Source organism: Camelus ferus, chromosome 32, assembly GCF_009834535.1.
Source record: "Camelus ferus isolate YT-003-E chromosome 32, BCGSAC_Cfer_1.0, whole genome shotgun sequence".
NCBI classification, from domain to species: Eukaryota; Metazoa; Chordata; class Mammalia; order Artiodactyla; family Camelidae; genus Camelus; species Camelus ferus.
The window spans coordinates 19,216,594-19,232,494 of record NC_045727.1 but is presented as its reverse complement, the minus strand read 5'-3'; the positions used below and the strand labels follow the sequence as shown (position 1 = coordinate 19,232,494).

General features: G+C 51.2%; 1 protein-coding gene across 1 annotated transcript; it reads left to right on the top strand.

Moving 5' to 3' along the window:
* The first annotated feature begins 6,722 nt into the window (after positions 1-6,722).
* Positions 6,723-15,536, top strand: SDS (serine dehydratase). Its single transcript, XM_014558486.2, has 8 exons — positions 6,723-6,880; positions 10,788-10,942; positions 11,336-11,375; positions 11,603-11,742; positions 11,842-11,933; positions 12,392-12,619; positions 14,037-14,161; positions 14,867-15,536. The coding sequence occupies exons 2-8, from the start codon at positions 10,790-10,792 to the stop codon at positions 15,070-15,072; spliced, it is 984 nt and encodes a 327-aa protein (XP_014413972.1). The 5' UTR covers positions 6,723-6,880; positions 10,788-10,789; the 3' UTR covers positions 15,073-15,536.
* Positions 15,537-15,901: the final 365 nt, after the last annotated feature.

The following is a 15,901-nucleotide window of genomic DNA, read 5'->3' as shown; positions in this document are numbered from 1 at the left end:
GGTATTAAAGTTTAAAAATGGAGTCTGTTTAAAAATAATTAAGTAGTAGCAGTAAGTTTCTGGCATGGAGAGGCAGTATGCTTGACAATTAGAACACAGACCCTGAAGCCAGGCTCCAATACCAACTCTGCCACTTACTGGCTGTGGGACCTTGGGTAAGTTACTTTAACCTCTCTGTGCCTTTTTTCCTCAGCTCTAAGATGGGGATAAAATACTGCTTTCCTAGTGAAGTTGACGTGAGGTCAAAAGAGTTAGCAGATGTAAAATAGAGGAAGTCCTCTGTGTTTGCTGGTGTTGCAGGTGTTGCTTTTCCAACTAATATTACAAAAAAGTGTGATTCAACAATGTGGACAAAATTGCAACGGCAACATGAATGCCCGAAGTCTGGGTACACGATTTCATACTGTCACAGAATGCTTCCAACAATTTGGGGCTAATGAAATCAACATTGTAAAATCAGACTTGGTTCAGAGAGGCCAGGTCACTTTCCTAAGGTCACACAGCAGTGGCAGAGTCAGGGGCTTGGATCCAGAGGGGCTGGCTCCAGAGCTCCTGGCTTGGAGGAGGATAGGGTGGGGAAGCCAGGGTGACTGCATTAGAGAGTAGGAAAAGCTGGAGAGAGGGCCAGGTCATTGACTCTGTCCCTTCCCAGAGCCACATTCGTCAGCCAGCCCCTGTCCCGGACATCTCGGCTGCCAAACACCAGCCATGGCCAGTCTCCTGGATTATTTATTAAGCTTCACGTCACCATCCTCACCCTGAGCTGGACTTCTTGTTCCCAGGGCAAGGGAACTGCGTAGAGAGGAGGCTTGGAATCTTGGATACTGGCGATTGGCCCTTCTGATTGGCAGGTTTACCTCTGGACTCTATGTCATATGAGTTCCAAGCCACAGAAGCTCAGTTGCAGTCACAATGAAAGAACTAGGGATCAGGCAGTCAAGCAACCAGCCTAGCCAGAGAGCAGCCCAACTTTTACACATTTCTACACACTTTTATACATTTATTAGCACAAGTGCACGGGCAAGCCATGCAATTGGAGGGAAAGCCCATTCAGGAGTGAACTTGAGGCATCCTCGGTTGCTAACAGAAGCTCCTCGTGACTTCAGACTTGAAACAAATCATAGAATCCACCAGTATACAAAAACCACTGAGTTCAGGACAAACGGTAGCAGCAGGAATTAAGGAATTGACTCTTGCCAGTTAGGAGTGTGGGGGCCAGTCTGAAGTGAGCAGGGCTCACTGGAGGCTGGAAATCCAGACATTACTGCTCAAGTCCAGGCTCTGTAGGTTAGAGTAGCCAACAAGAGACGGAATGGTTAGTGCATCCTTCGAAAATCCCCAGTTTTCCAAACGAGTTCCTAGGATGCTTTCCTCAAACAGGGGTAGAATGACTTTTTTTTTTAAACAAAGAAAAATGACTAAAATTCCTGACATACCAGTCTATGACTGTATCTGTACCTGGATAGACTCCTGGAGATCAATGCTGATAACATTGTTGTCCCGGGGAAACCGGGGAGGTGAGAGTGAGGGAGAAGGGGGGCTAGGAGGCAGGGCCATCATGGAAACGCACCATAATCCTCACTGTCCAATACGGTAGCCCCTCACCACCCGTGCCTACCGAGCTCTTGAAATGTGGTTGTGCAACTGAGGAGCTGAATTATAACTTTTGTTTAATTTTGATTAAATTTAAATAGCCGCACGCGGCGAGGGGCTACCGTGTCGGACAGCACGGGGCTGGAGAATCCATCTACGAGTGGGTGTGGACCAGCATGAGAGTTGTTATTGTCATTGGTGGGGGGGCGTTAGTCAATCCTCAGATTTGTGTACTGATTTCCTCACTGAGGTAGGATCTGCATGACGTGAAAGCAGAAGGGCAGTCACCCAACAGACAGGAAGTCCCCCAAGTAAACCGGGGATCTTGTGGGTATGCAGATGACCGCAATTCTAAAAACCCCACACCCAGAAAACAGAGGAAATTTACAGTTTACGGTTTCTCTTTCAGTTTTCACTTCTTGGAAGCGACAGTGAGAGGCAGAAACAGAGAGAGAAAGAGAAAGAAAAGAAAGGAAGGAAGAAAGAAGAGAAGGAAAGAAAGCAGTCCTGACCTGTAGCATCTTCTGACTCTAATGGTGTTACCACTGCCCCAGTGGCTAGTTTCAAGGTATCAAAGATTAACAGCAGATAGGATTCTATGCCACACTACACTGCTAGGGGCAGTGGAGGTGGGGGATTCCCACGAGCAGGGAATGTCCTTTGCCTCAGGGAACAGAGATCTGAGAAAGTAGACACCTTGAGTCCCCCACAACTCTCTGGAATGGTTACCGCAGGTCCCAGACTATGGGACAAGGCGCGCCCGCCACCCCCCCCCCACCACCACCACCACCACATCCCCAAGGCTGGGAATGAGGAAGGTCCCCCAGGCAAGCTGGGCTGGGGGACAACTGAGGACCAGGAAACATCCCCACTCCACCTTGTGTTGACTCAGCCCTGGAATGTCGCTGCCACGCCCACCCCCGGGGCAGGGGGAATCCCCTCACTGCCTCCAATCAATTATCTGTTTGAAATAAATATTAAGCCAAGTTAGAGGGAAATGAAGAAGTTTTCATTTGTTGCACATGTGGTTTGTGCTCTGAGATTGACTCCCACTGCAAATATCTTGATTTTTTTTCAGTGAACTTTGGACAAAATCCCTCACAGGCCATTTGGACCAATTCCACCCATCACATGTTGGTTGACGGGTGATGGTAACCCCAAGGGGGAAGCTCCAGTGTGGCCAAGGGATCCTGACCTGAGCTGTGGCCAGTTTTAGTCATAAGGGCCCATCAAAGAGCTGTTTGTCATTTTGGGGGATGACTTATCACCACAGACAGCACCCTCAAATGGCCCGAGGAGGGTTCCAAAAGATCTCAGCCAAATCGAGTGATGGATTGAAGCCAGGGGAACAAAAATGAAGAGGGCTAGCTCCCAAGTCCTACAGTCAGGGTCACAGAGGTGAAATGCTTTAAGTCCAAAACAATGGAGGCCTGGCTGGGTTGTATCAATCTCACCAAGAAAAAAAAAACCTTTTAACTTCCGTGGGATTGATTGAGTAGCAGCTGGAGATAGAACAACAGCTTTCCAGATAACGCACATTTTGCCCGCATGGGATTGATTAATTTTACCTGGTCCTATTAACAGAAGTAGAGAAGATAGAACAAGGGAGGATATAGTCTCGTTTCATGTTAACCTTAAGCGGAATTTCTCAATCTCAGTGTTACGGACATTTATGGCCAGACGAGTCTTTGTTGTGCCGTGCGGGTGCTGTCCTGTGCAATATAGGATGTTGAGTGAATGGACAGAGGCGTGGGGACTCCAGCAGAGAACAAGTTAGTAACAAACCTGCCCTCAGGCTGCTCATGGTCCCCCTGGGGAGATTCTCCAGCAGCTGCCAGGCTGCAGAGTCTCAAAGAGGCTCCAGTGCGGACCTGATGGGGAATAAACATGAATGAGGAGTCAGGTCTGGAGGGAGGACTCGGGAAAAGCGGACCAGAGGTGTGAGAGAGTCCTGGATAGTAATACCACCACCAAAGGTAACCATAGTAACAACTACTCTTCTTTGAGCCCCTCCCTCATGCCTCACACTGAGCTGCCATTATCTCTGTCTTGCAATATCCAGTAGATATCATCGTCCTCATTTCTCGGGGCAGGAGACTGAGGCTAAGGGAAGTTAGGTGACCAGCCCAAGGTCTCACAGCTGGATGTCAGTTTCAGCCCAGATCTGATGGACTCAGGAGCCAGAGGCATTTAAGCAATCAGGAGACTCTGGGGCTGGTCAGCCAGCGCAAACAGAGGTGAGAGCTGTTGGTTCCTCTACAATCTGTGGAAACAATCGTCAGCACTCCCACTTTCCACAGCCAAGGACACGCTGATCTGACCACTCTCAGGGACACTTCCCGGGACGGTGTGATGTAACAGAGCCAGCAGGCAGAGGTGAGGAAGGCAACTTACCCAAGGTTCTGCAGCCAAACTCCCACCCATCCTCCTGGGACTACCGGCTCTGCCCCTGCCTTTCTGCATTGGACAGACCCGGACCTCAGTTTGCCCATCTGTTGAATGGGGAATCACTCCTCCCTTGCTTCTCAAAACCTTTCAAAGGAGGACTAGATCAGAGAGAAAAGCCCTTGTGCCCCATTACCCAGAACTAGTGATGCAAATGCCCTCTTGAGTAACAGAAAATGAAAATGGCCATCACCTATTAAGTGCCCACCATTCGATGGGCACTGTCCTTGCAAATTTACATTAATTAGGTCCCCCATAACAAATCTAAGAGGTGGGTACTACTATCAGCTAAAGAGACTGAGGCCCAGAGTGGTTAAGTGACTTGTCCAAGGTCACACAGCAAGTTCCGGGCAAAAGTTGGATTTGAACTTGGGCCTGGCAGGAAAACTGACTCACTGAAACATAGAAAATCATATGCCTTGGATGCTGGGGTCACAGGCATGGACTGATCTCCCTGAGGTTTGCACAGTGACGACAACCACTCTTCCCCCAAGACCCTCTAGCAGCTGACTGTCAGAATGTCCCCATCAACTGCCACTCTACCTGGTTCTCTGCTCCATTTGCTCCCCAAGTGACGTGTGAGCCCCCTGCTTCTTAGGGTCTCGGGTTCCCATTCACATGATGGAACACGGAAACCTGTACATATTTCTTAATATATTTTAAAATGACGATATGCTCAGAGACCAATGTCCATCAGCTGCTGAATGGATAATAAAAAAAATGTGGTCTATCCCTGCAATGGAATACTATTCAGACATAAAAAGGAATGAAGCATGAAGACATGTTAAACGTGGGTGAACCTTGAAAATGGGATGCTCAGTGAAAGACACAAAAGGCCACATACTATATGATTCCGTTTCCATGAAATGTCCAGAATAGGAGAAGCCACACAGACGGAAAGTAGGTTGGTGGTTGCCAGGGGCTAGAGAGAGGGGAGTGATTGCTAACGGGTATGGGCTTTCTTTGTGTGATGATGAAAATGTTGTAAAACTGATACTCTGTATAGGGGTGAATTGCATGCTTTGTGAATTACATCTCAATAAAGTGATTTTTTTTTAAATGCCCAGACAAGATGTCAACAACAGTGACAAATATTTTGTCTTTTTCTTTCTTACATGATTGACTTTCTTAATTCGATGTTTTTCAAATCACAGGAGTAATGCATTCTTTTAGAGGGGGTGGGGGAGGTACTTAAGTTTATTTATTTATTTAATTTTTTTTAGTGGAGGTACCAGGCAATGAACCCAGGACCTTTGCATGCTAAGCACATGCTCTACCACTAAGCTACACCCTCCGCACTAGCAGTGATACACTCTTGTTGAAACAAATGGAACTACATAGGAGGTCAAAAGAAAGAATTAATCATCTTGTATCCACCATCTCCAGCTCCCCACCACCCAATCGGGGCACTCCTGCACTGGAACAGAGATTAATTCAATACTCTTAAGATTGCTGCCTTCCTCCTATGGAGGTTGCATCAAAAGCCCAAATCTGGGACTTCTGAATGTGACCAGGCAGGGCCAGATGTCCTCTCCAACCCCCACCTCCACCCCCTCCATCAGCCCATCAGCAACGTGCTCATAAAGGACTCAGAATTCCTGAATTTGAATTTGACAACTAAAAAAAAATGTCGCTCATCATCTGGTTCTACAAGAATGAAGTCACGAGCCACGGCAGTCGCTGACCTTCCACACACCCCGAAAGGAGTACAGGGCGGAGATCCGGAACAAGGCACTCTGTGCTCTGGCAAAACTGGCAGAACAGGCCGACAGCCAGATATCTTCAAGAGGAAATTTTAGGAACCTGATTTCTTGCATCTTCCTAGAAGAGCACTAAAATCATTAACGGAGATATCTGGTCCTCGTGACGAGCAGCAACCTTCTACTGAGATGTGTTGATTGCACGTGCCCCCATCACCAAAATTATATATGCATGGACCCCACCACCACCACCTCTTTGGGGCAGCTCCTCAGACTCCTCTGGAAGGCTGTCTCCAAGGATGCCTCCTCAGTAAATCCGCCAATAAACCTGAAACTCACAGCCCTCACATTGTATGTTTTTATTTCGGTCGACACATTTCATCCCTGCCTACTGGGCCATCTGGGGCAAATTTTACTTCACCTCTGAGCCTCTTTCCTCACCTGTGACACGAGGCTCAAGATGCCCACTCACCTGGCTGCCTGAGACTTAAGCAAAACCCCACATGGGAAACATTTGACATGGAATCGGGCACAAGCAGATGCTCGGGCAATGTTGAGTGCCAGCTGTATACACTCAGATGCACATGGGGGGGGGCTGCGTCTACGCGTGAGTTTCACGACGCCCACATCACTTCAGCTCCTCACCCTGTATCCCCAACACACACCTGTGGACGTCCCACCAAGGAGGGGGCTGGGGAGTGCCTGTGGGAGGTCAGAGGAGGCCAGCACGTGCTGGCGACTTTAAGATGCATTATCCCACACCATCTTCTGCAGTCTGCTGAAAGCCCTTGGGGACGTGGGTTATTTGATCCCATTTACAAGTGAAGAGGCTGCAAGTGGGGAAGGGGAGGAAGAAAGCTTGGCTTGGTGAGGCAGAAGAAGCTTCCAGGAAAGCGCACCGGCTTCTGGTTACTCTCCTGGAAGTCAGGGGCGGGTCCTGGCAGGGGTGTGGCCGGCCCTGGGGCCCTATTGGCTGCCTAGGAGGCGCTGGGGGAATAAAGCCAGGACCGGTTAGCCCCTGAGACTAACCTGAAGACGGTCCACCTGTCCTGCTCTGCATCTGTCTGTGGACTGTCTACCCAGTCCACCCATCTAGACCATCTCCAGTTTATCCCAGCCGCCTAGCTCATTGCCTTTTACCGGTAAGCAGCCCCATCCTGAGCTTCATCCCCAGGACTGGAGTGCCTGCGGCCAGCCTGGATTTTCCCAGGGGAGGAGGGGGAGGTAGAAGCAGTTGAGCATAAAAACTCATATGCTTTGAAGCCAGACTGGCTGGATTCACCACCCGTTCTGTGCCTCAGTTTCCTCATCTGTAAAACAGGGTAGTAATAGAACCTTCCTCTTAAGGTCATTATGGAAGTGAAATGAGATAGGGCACTCTGAGTGTCCAGTCTAGATATAATAATAGTTATAAACTTTTATAGAACTCTTCCTATGAGCCAAGTGAGAGGGGAAGTAACTTCTGACTGCAGGGTGACAGGTAGGCAGACAGCAGCTTCTCACGCCCCTCCCTCCTCCACGCCTGGGACAAAATCTTTTCTGAAGTCTCACCTCCAGCAGCAGGTGAGAATGGCTGCCCCATGCGGTTTACAGATGTTGGCTTTACCCCAGGTTGACAGAGGAGGATCCCTGTCCTGTCACCCAAGGCACCCAATGGTGCAGTGAGAGACAGGTTGGGGGGTACCTCCCCAAGTCCACCTGAAAGGGGTCTTTGGGGTCGATGCCTCCCACCCCTAACCGGGAGAGCTTCCTGAGGCCAGGACTTGGCAACCTGCCCAGGACCTTGGATTTCAAGGTCCAGACAGCCAGACCAGGGATGAGGGACAATGTCCAGGACCTAAAAGTTAATTCAAACAGATGTGGGGGTGCCCCTGTTTTGGAGTACCTCCAGTCTCTGACTTTTATTCAAGATATCTAGGGGACAGGTGGTATGTTTTTGGCCCCCCTCCCAGGCCCTGAATGTCAGTTAATTCAGACAGACATGGTGTGCCCATATCTGGGAGCTTGCTAAGGCTGCTGGGGTGATCAGGGACCCCACCCCCAACTTTTCTTCCAACCCAGGCGTATCTGGACAATTCTGGGAGGAGGGAGGCCTGAGCCAGGAGTACCCAGGTCCAGGGGCTGGACCACTGGAAATAGAGCGGAGGGTTGGAGGCAGGTAGCCACCCTTGCCTGTTCCTCGGGGATAGTAGAGGATGGAGGTGTTACCGAACTAAAGATTGTGTGCCCGAGGCACCGTGAGGCTGAACAAACCGAAACATAGGAGTTTGGAGCCCAGAAAGGTTTATTGCAGGGCTCAGCAAGGAGGAAGGGCGGCTCACGCTTGAAAAACCTAAAGCCCCGGATGGTTTTGGGGAAGAAGTTTCTATAGGAAAATCTGGGTGAGGGCTGCAGGGTGTGTGACTGTCTTCTGATTGGTTGGTGGGGAGGGAACAGGGCGGGGCTCCAGGAATCTTGTGCTCAGCCTGAAGTTACCATTCTCCACCTGGGGGGGGGGGGGGCTTAGTTCCTGCAGAAGAACTCAGAGACATTATGTCTATTCCTTGAGGAGGAACCAGCACCCTGCTCCAAGGCTGCACTATTGTTTCTCGACTCTTCCTCCTTTGTCTCTGCATCACCCCCGCTTCCCTGATGAGCAGCTGTTTGAATCTGCCCATTGGAACTCAGGGAAGATCAAAGAGGCTGAATGAAGCCTATTTCTTATAAACAAAAAAGAAGGGACATGGAAAGGACTTGTACCACAGAGGACCCCACAAGTTCCTGCTCTGTTTCGGGGAAATCGGATGGGCTTCTTACCCAACCACCGTCTGGTCAGTTCTGGCTCAGACCAAGTTAAGGAGAATCAGTTTCCCCCGTGACTCAGCAGGAGGTGCAGTGATGGGAAGCTGGCCTGAGTATGCAGGGCTGTGGCCGGAGTCTGGGCCACTTCATCCTCACAGTCACCCGGAGTCTAGACAGACGTGCTGACCGGAGGGCCTGAGTCACACCCATATGCCCTGGAGAGAGCCTGGGCTCTGGGCCTAGACTGACTTCCTGAGCTCAAATCCCACCTCCCCAGCTCACTAGCAGTGTGACATTGGGCAAGTCACGTCAGTACTCCAGTCCTGCCGTGTGACAAGCTGCCGAGTGACGGAAAACAACAGCAAACATTCACTATCTGTGAATGACTCTGGGCCTTGATTCGACTCAGCTCAGCAGTCCTCCCTTGGGGGCTGCAGTGTGAGGACAGTGGCTGGGCTTGAGCCATCCCTAAGCTGGGTCCCATGTCCGGCCAGCATCAGGGGTCTCAGCTGGAGCTGCATTCGGGGCACCTACCTGTGGCCTCCACACGCAGCCTGGGCTCCCTCCCATCAAGGCGGCCGGGTTCAGACAGGGAGCTTCCGGAGAGAGAGCAGATGGGGAGGCTAGGTCACCTTTTAGGACCCAGCCTTGGGAGACTTGCTACTGCCCTCGGTCTGGTGCACACAGGCTCTCAGGAGTGGAGTGTGTCCACCTCTTCCCAGCCCCTTGTTCAGCGACATCCTATTGATGGCTTGAAATTGGCCTTGGTCAGGGTATATACAGAAGGGGAGTGCCCACACTGGAAATCAGGGCTTCCTTTCCCTTTGGAGAGGCCGTTGTTAAACATTGCCCAGCACACACTGCTTAGCGGTCACATAGTGTCACTTCTACTGCAACCACAGTGCTCTACTTCCCCCAAGTTCAAGGGGAGAAAGCACAGACCCCCCTTCCCACCTAGAAAACCATCACTGTCACATGGTAGGAGGTGCATGTGGGGTGGGAATCGCTCCCAGGGGTCAACCTGAAAACACACCCAGAGCCTGTTTCCTCAACAGGAAGACAAGCTAATAATGGCATCTCCTGGGACTGTCAAAAGAATTAAATGAGTTAATATCTGTAAAACTTAAAACTGCCTGGCACATGATAATCAACTGAGAAGTGATTGTTAAATAATATACTCATAATTATTAAAAATAACAATAATAAAAAGCTTCCCCTAACTGGGTACAGGCTTTCCAAAGGTTAGATACAAAAAACATGGTGGAATACTACTCAGTCATAAAAAAAGAATAAAATAATGCCATTTGCAGCCACATGGATGGACCTGGAGATTGTCATACTAAGCAAAGTAGGCCAGAAGGAGAAAGAAACTGTGGTTGCCAGGTGGGGAAGGGGATGGGGAGGGATAAATTGGGAGTTTGGGATTTGCAGATACATACTACTATATATAAAACAGATAAACAACAGGGCCCTACTGTATAGCCCAGGGAACTATATTCAATATCTTATAATAGCCTATACTGAAAAAGAATATGAAAAGGAATAAATATATATGTGTATAACTGAATCACTGTGCTGTACACCAGAAATTAACACAGCACTGTAAACCGACTATACTTCAATTAAAAAATGTATTTAAATAAGTAATGGATATGCACATGGCAAACATTCAAACGGTACAGAAGGGGAATGCTGAGTGCCAGTTCTCCCCAGAGGCCCCCCTACCCTGCCCGGATTCTTGTGTGTGTTTCCTGAGATATTCTGCGCACACGGAAGCATGCGGATTGCATGTGTGTGCGTGCGTCCCTGCATTTTTCGCAAAGACTATATCTGATATCCCGCCCCTGTTTCAGCCACTTAACCATCTTGCATCTCATTCTGAATCAGCACCTGCAAATTAATTTCCACAGTGGGCTCTTCCAAAACTACAAGGTCTGAACGTTGTTTCTGATGTTCACAGCCTCCCAGCATGGTGTGTGTGTGTGTTTATGTGGTGGGGGTGGGGGTTGGGGGAGATGACCCTTATGCCCATTTTACAGATGTGGCAGCTGAGGCTGAGGGAGCGTGTTGGTCTGACATCACGTGGTGAGCAGGTGGCGGAGTTGAGATTTGAGCTCAGGTTTCCAGGACACTATAATCTGGGTCCTGTCCACGGCCTCCTGGGAAGTGAGGGACAGGGTCCCTCCTAGCCACACTGCCTGCTGAATGGCAGCAGCTGGCACCAGGGCCAGCTCCCCTGACCCTCTGGGTTTTCTTCCTTTCTCACAGCAATGGCATCAGGAGAACCCCTCCATGTAAAAAGCCCCCTCCGTGACAGCATGACCCTGTCCAAAGTTGCCGGCACCACCGTCTACCTCAAGATAGACAGTTCCCAACCTTCCGGCTCCTTCAAGATCCGAGGCATCGGACACCTCTGCAAGACGGTACAGGACAGGCTCTGTATCATCTGGGCGAGGGTGGCAGTTCCTCCTTCTCGACAGGAAACGGCCAGTGCCTTGTAAAACCCAAGGACTTGCAGGCTGGCCCCTGCTGACTCCCCACAATGCCTGAGCATCCACCATTAGCGCCTCCCCTGCTTAAGGGGTGCCCGTCCAGAGGGTCCCCTGGTAGACTGATCCCAGGACCATCAGTTGCCTGCCTCCCCGTCACCCTTCCCTGAGCCAGTCTCTTTGTGGGGGATGGTGTCATCTGAGAGGCTAGGGTGGCACAAATTCCCTGTGATGGAGGGAGAGGTCAGTATATGCTGAAATCATTGGGAAGTAAGCCAAGTAAGAGGGAAGAGCCGTGCCCAATGCCCCCCTGCTTTGTCTCCACAGTGGGCCGAGCAAGGCTGTGAACATTTCGTCTGCTCCTCAGGTAAGCAGCCTGCGTGCCTCCTCCTGTCCTCTGCTGTGTGTCCCGGGGCCAGGTGCTCCACTTCTCTGGGCCCTGGTTTTCCCAGCAATGAGCTGTTGCAAACATCCGCAGAAGTCCCAATCTGGAATTCCAGGGGGAGGCCAGCAGTTACCCAGGGAGGGTTCAGAGCCTTGAGGTTGGGGGTGAGCAGCCCCATGCTAACTTTCCACCACCACCCACCCCGGCAGCGGGCAATGCAGGGATGGCAGCCGCCTACGCGGCCAGGAAGCTGAACATCCCAGCCACCATTGTCGTGCCCAGCACCACGCCTGCCCTCACCATCCAGCGGCTCAATAATGAGGGCGCCGCGGTCAAGGTGGTGGGTGAGGTGAGTGCCAACCTGGGGCAGGAGGGCACAGAGGGCACCTGGTAGCAGGGCTAGGTCCCCCAGCCCTTCATCCCTCCTGCCTCCCCTGTGATTTTGCAGACACTGGATGAAGCTATCAAGCTGGCCAAGGACCTGGTGAGGAACAACCAAGGCTGGGTCTATGTCCCTCCCTTTGACGACCCCCTCATCTGGTACGTGGAGCCCAGGGTCACCCAGGGTGGGTCGTGGTCACCCCACTACACCACTGAGTGGACATCTGCCATGATGCACCCCATCACACACAGCGGGGTACACGTGTGTGTAGATACCATCACACAGAAGCACACACACGGACATGCAGCTGGTACCCACACCCGTGCACCCAAGCCCATGGTCCATGGCCACGAGTGAACGCGTGGGCTCAGATACACAAGTGTGTGTGACCGGGACCCCAGAAGCAGACGCCGAGGCAGAGATTTCAGAGAACGCAGTTGACCTGGGCAGTGAGGACACGAGATGAGGAAGGAAGCCAGTGAAGGATGTGAACGGGCCGGGGGCGGCTGGGGGTAGCTGGAGCTTAATCCCTCGGGGCCCCTGGGAGCCCGCGTGGAGCCTGAACCAGAGTGCCTCCAGGAAGCCCAGCCCTGACCTGCCTCCCACCACTCTCCAGGGAAGGCCACTCTTCCATTGTGAAGGAGTTGAAGGAGACGATGAAGGAAAAGCCGGGGGCTATCGTGCTGGCGGTGGGAGGTGGAGGCCTGCTGTGTGGAGTGGCCCAGGGACTGCTGGAGGTGGGCTGGGGGGACGTGCCCATCATCACCATGGAAACCATCGGAGCTGAGAGCTTCTACGCTTCCACCAAGGCTGGCCGGCTTGTCACTCTGCCACGGATTACCAGGTAAGCAGCCAGGCCTGCCGCCCAAGAGCTCCCCTCTTTGGTGGCTGACTGCGAGGTAGACCCTGATGCTGGCCCCATTTTACAGGTGAGGAAACTGAGGCTTTGGTCACTTGCCCAAAGTCACACAGCCCATGAGTGCTATGACCAGGACTGAACCCGAGTCTTTGTGACTCTGTACCATGAACATCACGCTTCCTCAAATGACAAGTCTAATAGTAATCATTTATTGGATTCCTCTGGGGCAGAGTTTTACACACCTCATTAATTCACCAACCGTTGGCTGAATCCCCAGTCTGTGCAAGACACTGGCTGATCCTGGGGAGAGAGTCGTGAATAAACACAGCTTCTGCTCCCAAGGAGCTCCTATCCCAGCTCCAAACCTTTGACAGATGGTGTTCAGGATGAGGTTTGGCCACATTATGTAAGAGCCCAAAACAGCAATGGCTTAAACAAAATTGAACTTTATTTCCTCTCTTGCGTAAAAAAAATTTTAGAGGTAGGCAGTCCAGGGGCAACTCCACGAAGCTAGGAGCTCAGGATCCTTGAGTGTGTTCACCATCATCCTTATCATGTAGACTTATGGCCTAAAATAGCCGCTGAAGTGCCAGCTATCACACCCACACTCCATCTGCCAGGAAGAAGAACATCAGGACAGAAAACATGCCCACTCCCGTTAAAGACACATAATACTTCCACTTACCGCTTATTGACCAGAACTTGGTCACATGGCCACACCTACTGCAGGGGAGGCTGGGAAATCATCAGGCGACCTTATGTGCAGCTAGAATAAATACTGGGTTAGACGAGTTTGTCATTAATAGGAAGGACTGCACTTTCTGCCTCACCTTTCCCTTCTATAAAATCAAACAAATTAATGACAGAAACTGTTGTGAAGATGAAACAATGCTTGCGAAGTGCTTTTTCAGGAAGTAACCACTATGTGTTACCGGGGGGGAATCATTTGAGAATTCCCCTTGGGGCCATGGGACTGGGTGCTTTCCTTAGAGGATTCCCTGGAGGAGGTGGCCTTAATCCTAAGCCTTGAAAAAGGACAGGGCCGGGGTGGGCAGGCAGAGCAGTGCTAAGCTTAGCAGAGGTTAATTAAGAAGGTAAGATGACAACCTGGAGCCAAGGGTGGGAGTCCTATGAGGCATTTGCTCCTGAGTCAATATTGAACAGAAAATGATGCTATTTACTTCAATTCAAGTGATCTATGCCTTTTTGGGAGGCTGCACTCTGTTCAGTGATTCCCTGGGACTTAGTGTTTTCCAGCTGCAGAGGGTACGCCCCCTCCCCCTACCCACAAACCCCAGTTGCCTCCTCCCTCTTACATCCATCTTCGTGTCTCTCGGGCCTCTGCCTCCCTCCTCTCTCACCCATCTCTGTTTCCCCCCTTCTCCATCCTTGCCTCTCCCAGTGTTGCCAAAGCCCTGGGCGTGACCACTGTGGCGGCTCAGGCTATGAAGGTGTTTCAGGAACAGCCCATTCTCTCTGAAGTTGTCTCAGACCAGGAGGCTGTGGCTGCCATTGAGAAGTTTGCAGGTATGTGCCAAGTCCTTTCAAGACCCCACCCTACTGGTTAAGGACCTAAGAAGCTGTCCACTTTGCATGCCAAGGAATTCTATCCATAGCTCCATTTCCTGTCGCTTCCTAGACCTTTCCATTAATGCAAGTTAATACAGTGCAGTGGCAAAAATAGAAAGACCAAAGGGATAAACGAAGAGGTTATTCTAATAATTATAACAACAAGGAACAATAACTGAGTATTTAAAATGTTGATTCTGAGCTTCCTGGTAGCCAGGGTGAAAAAGGAAACTATGGATCTCAGTGTTGGATTCAGAGGTGGGTCTGTAACTAAGTTGGACTCTTAATGGGTTCATCCCAGGACAGGGATCACACACACATACACACACACACACACACACAGAGAGGAGTATTTATGCTGCCACAATTCTACACCCACAGTTTGGTTAACCAACTCTGGCACTCTGGCTCAGATGATGCTTCAGAATCCTTCTCAACACAGTGCTCCAGAAATTATAATCATTTTTATCAGTGTGAGCACTGATGATGAAAGCCAGCCCTGGCTCAGGCCTTGAAAGGTCAATGCAGGGTAATGATGGGGGTATTGGTCCAGGATGAGTCTGTGACCAGGGCTGAGAGCTGACTGGCTCATACTTTACCACTGGCCAGACAGTTCCCTTGCACCTTGCTCTGCTCTACCCTCACCATCCCCTCCTCTGGCAGATGATGAGAAGATCCTGGTGGAGCCCGCCTGTGGGGCAGCCCTGGCCGCCATCTACAGCAAAGTGGTTCAGAAGCTGCAAGGAGAAGGGAAACTCTGCACCCCGCTGTCCTCCATCGTGGTCATTGTCTGTGGGGGCAGCAACATTAGCCTGGCCCAGCTGCAGGCTCTCAAGGAACAGCTGGGCCTGAACAGGCTGCCGCAGTGAGGGCCCCTCCCCGGGTGCCCTCCTCCCCTACTCAGGAGACCCCTGGAAGGGCTGGAGTTGTATCCACTGTAAATATCTTTCCTGTCTGTGGTGAGCCTGTGGCCCACCTGGGCCAGCCACTAGCTTCCACGTTCTCATGAATCCGCTGTGCAGAGGGGCCAGAAGGACACCAGCCGGCGAGGCTGGGAACGCAACATCTTCGATGTGAGTGCTCTATTTCCACCCTTATCCACCCCTGCCAGGGTGACAACTGCCCAGGTGCCCAGAGCAGGGTGACCAGGAGGGAGGGACCTTGAAATGAGGTGTCCCTCATCTCGGCTTTCTCCCTGGAAGAGCAGACAGGGCCATGGTCCAGGGTTGAAGAACCATCTTGTCTTCCCTCCCAGGAAAAGACCACCCTTACTCGCTTTTCTATTGTGCAAGCTTTTTTACTGAAAAAGAAAATCTGTTTATTGAAACGGAGATCCTTTGAGTTCTTCCATCATGGCTGTCTTCCTCCCTCCCCTCCCTCCACCCTACCATGCCTGCTGCCACTCCCCGGCTCTCAACACTGAGCACCCCTATCCTCCACACCCCACCCCTGGGGCCCCACATGGAGGCCAGGACCCCTACGACAGCTGGGTTTATGAGCCAGAAGAGGGCATGGCAGGGAGCAGGTGAGGGGAACGGTGCTAAACAAGAGGGGCTTGGGATGGGATGAGGGCTGCCTCCACCGGAGGCAGAACCAGCTGGGAAGGCAGATGAAGCCTCATTCTGATAGGAAGTCCTTCTTAATAACAATGATTTTATCACCGAACCACTGGAAGCGTAGTAGTAAGCCCCGCCATCT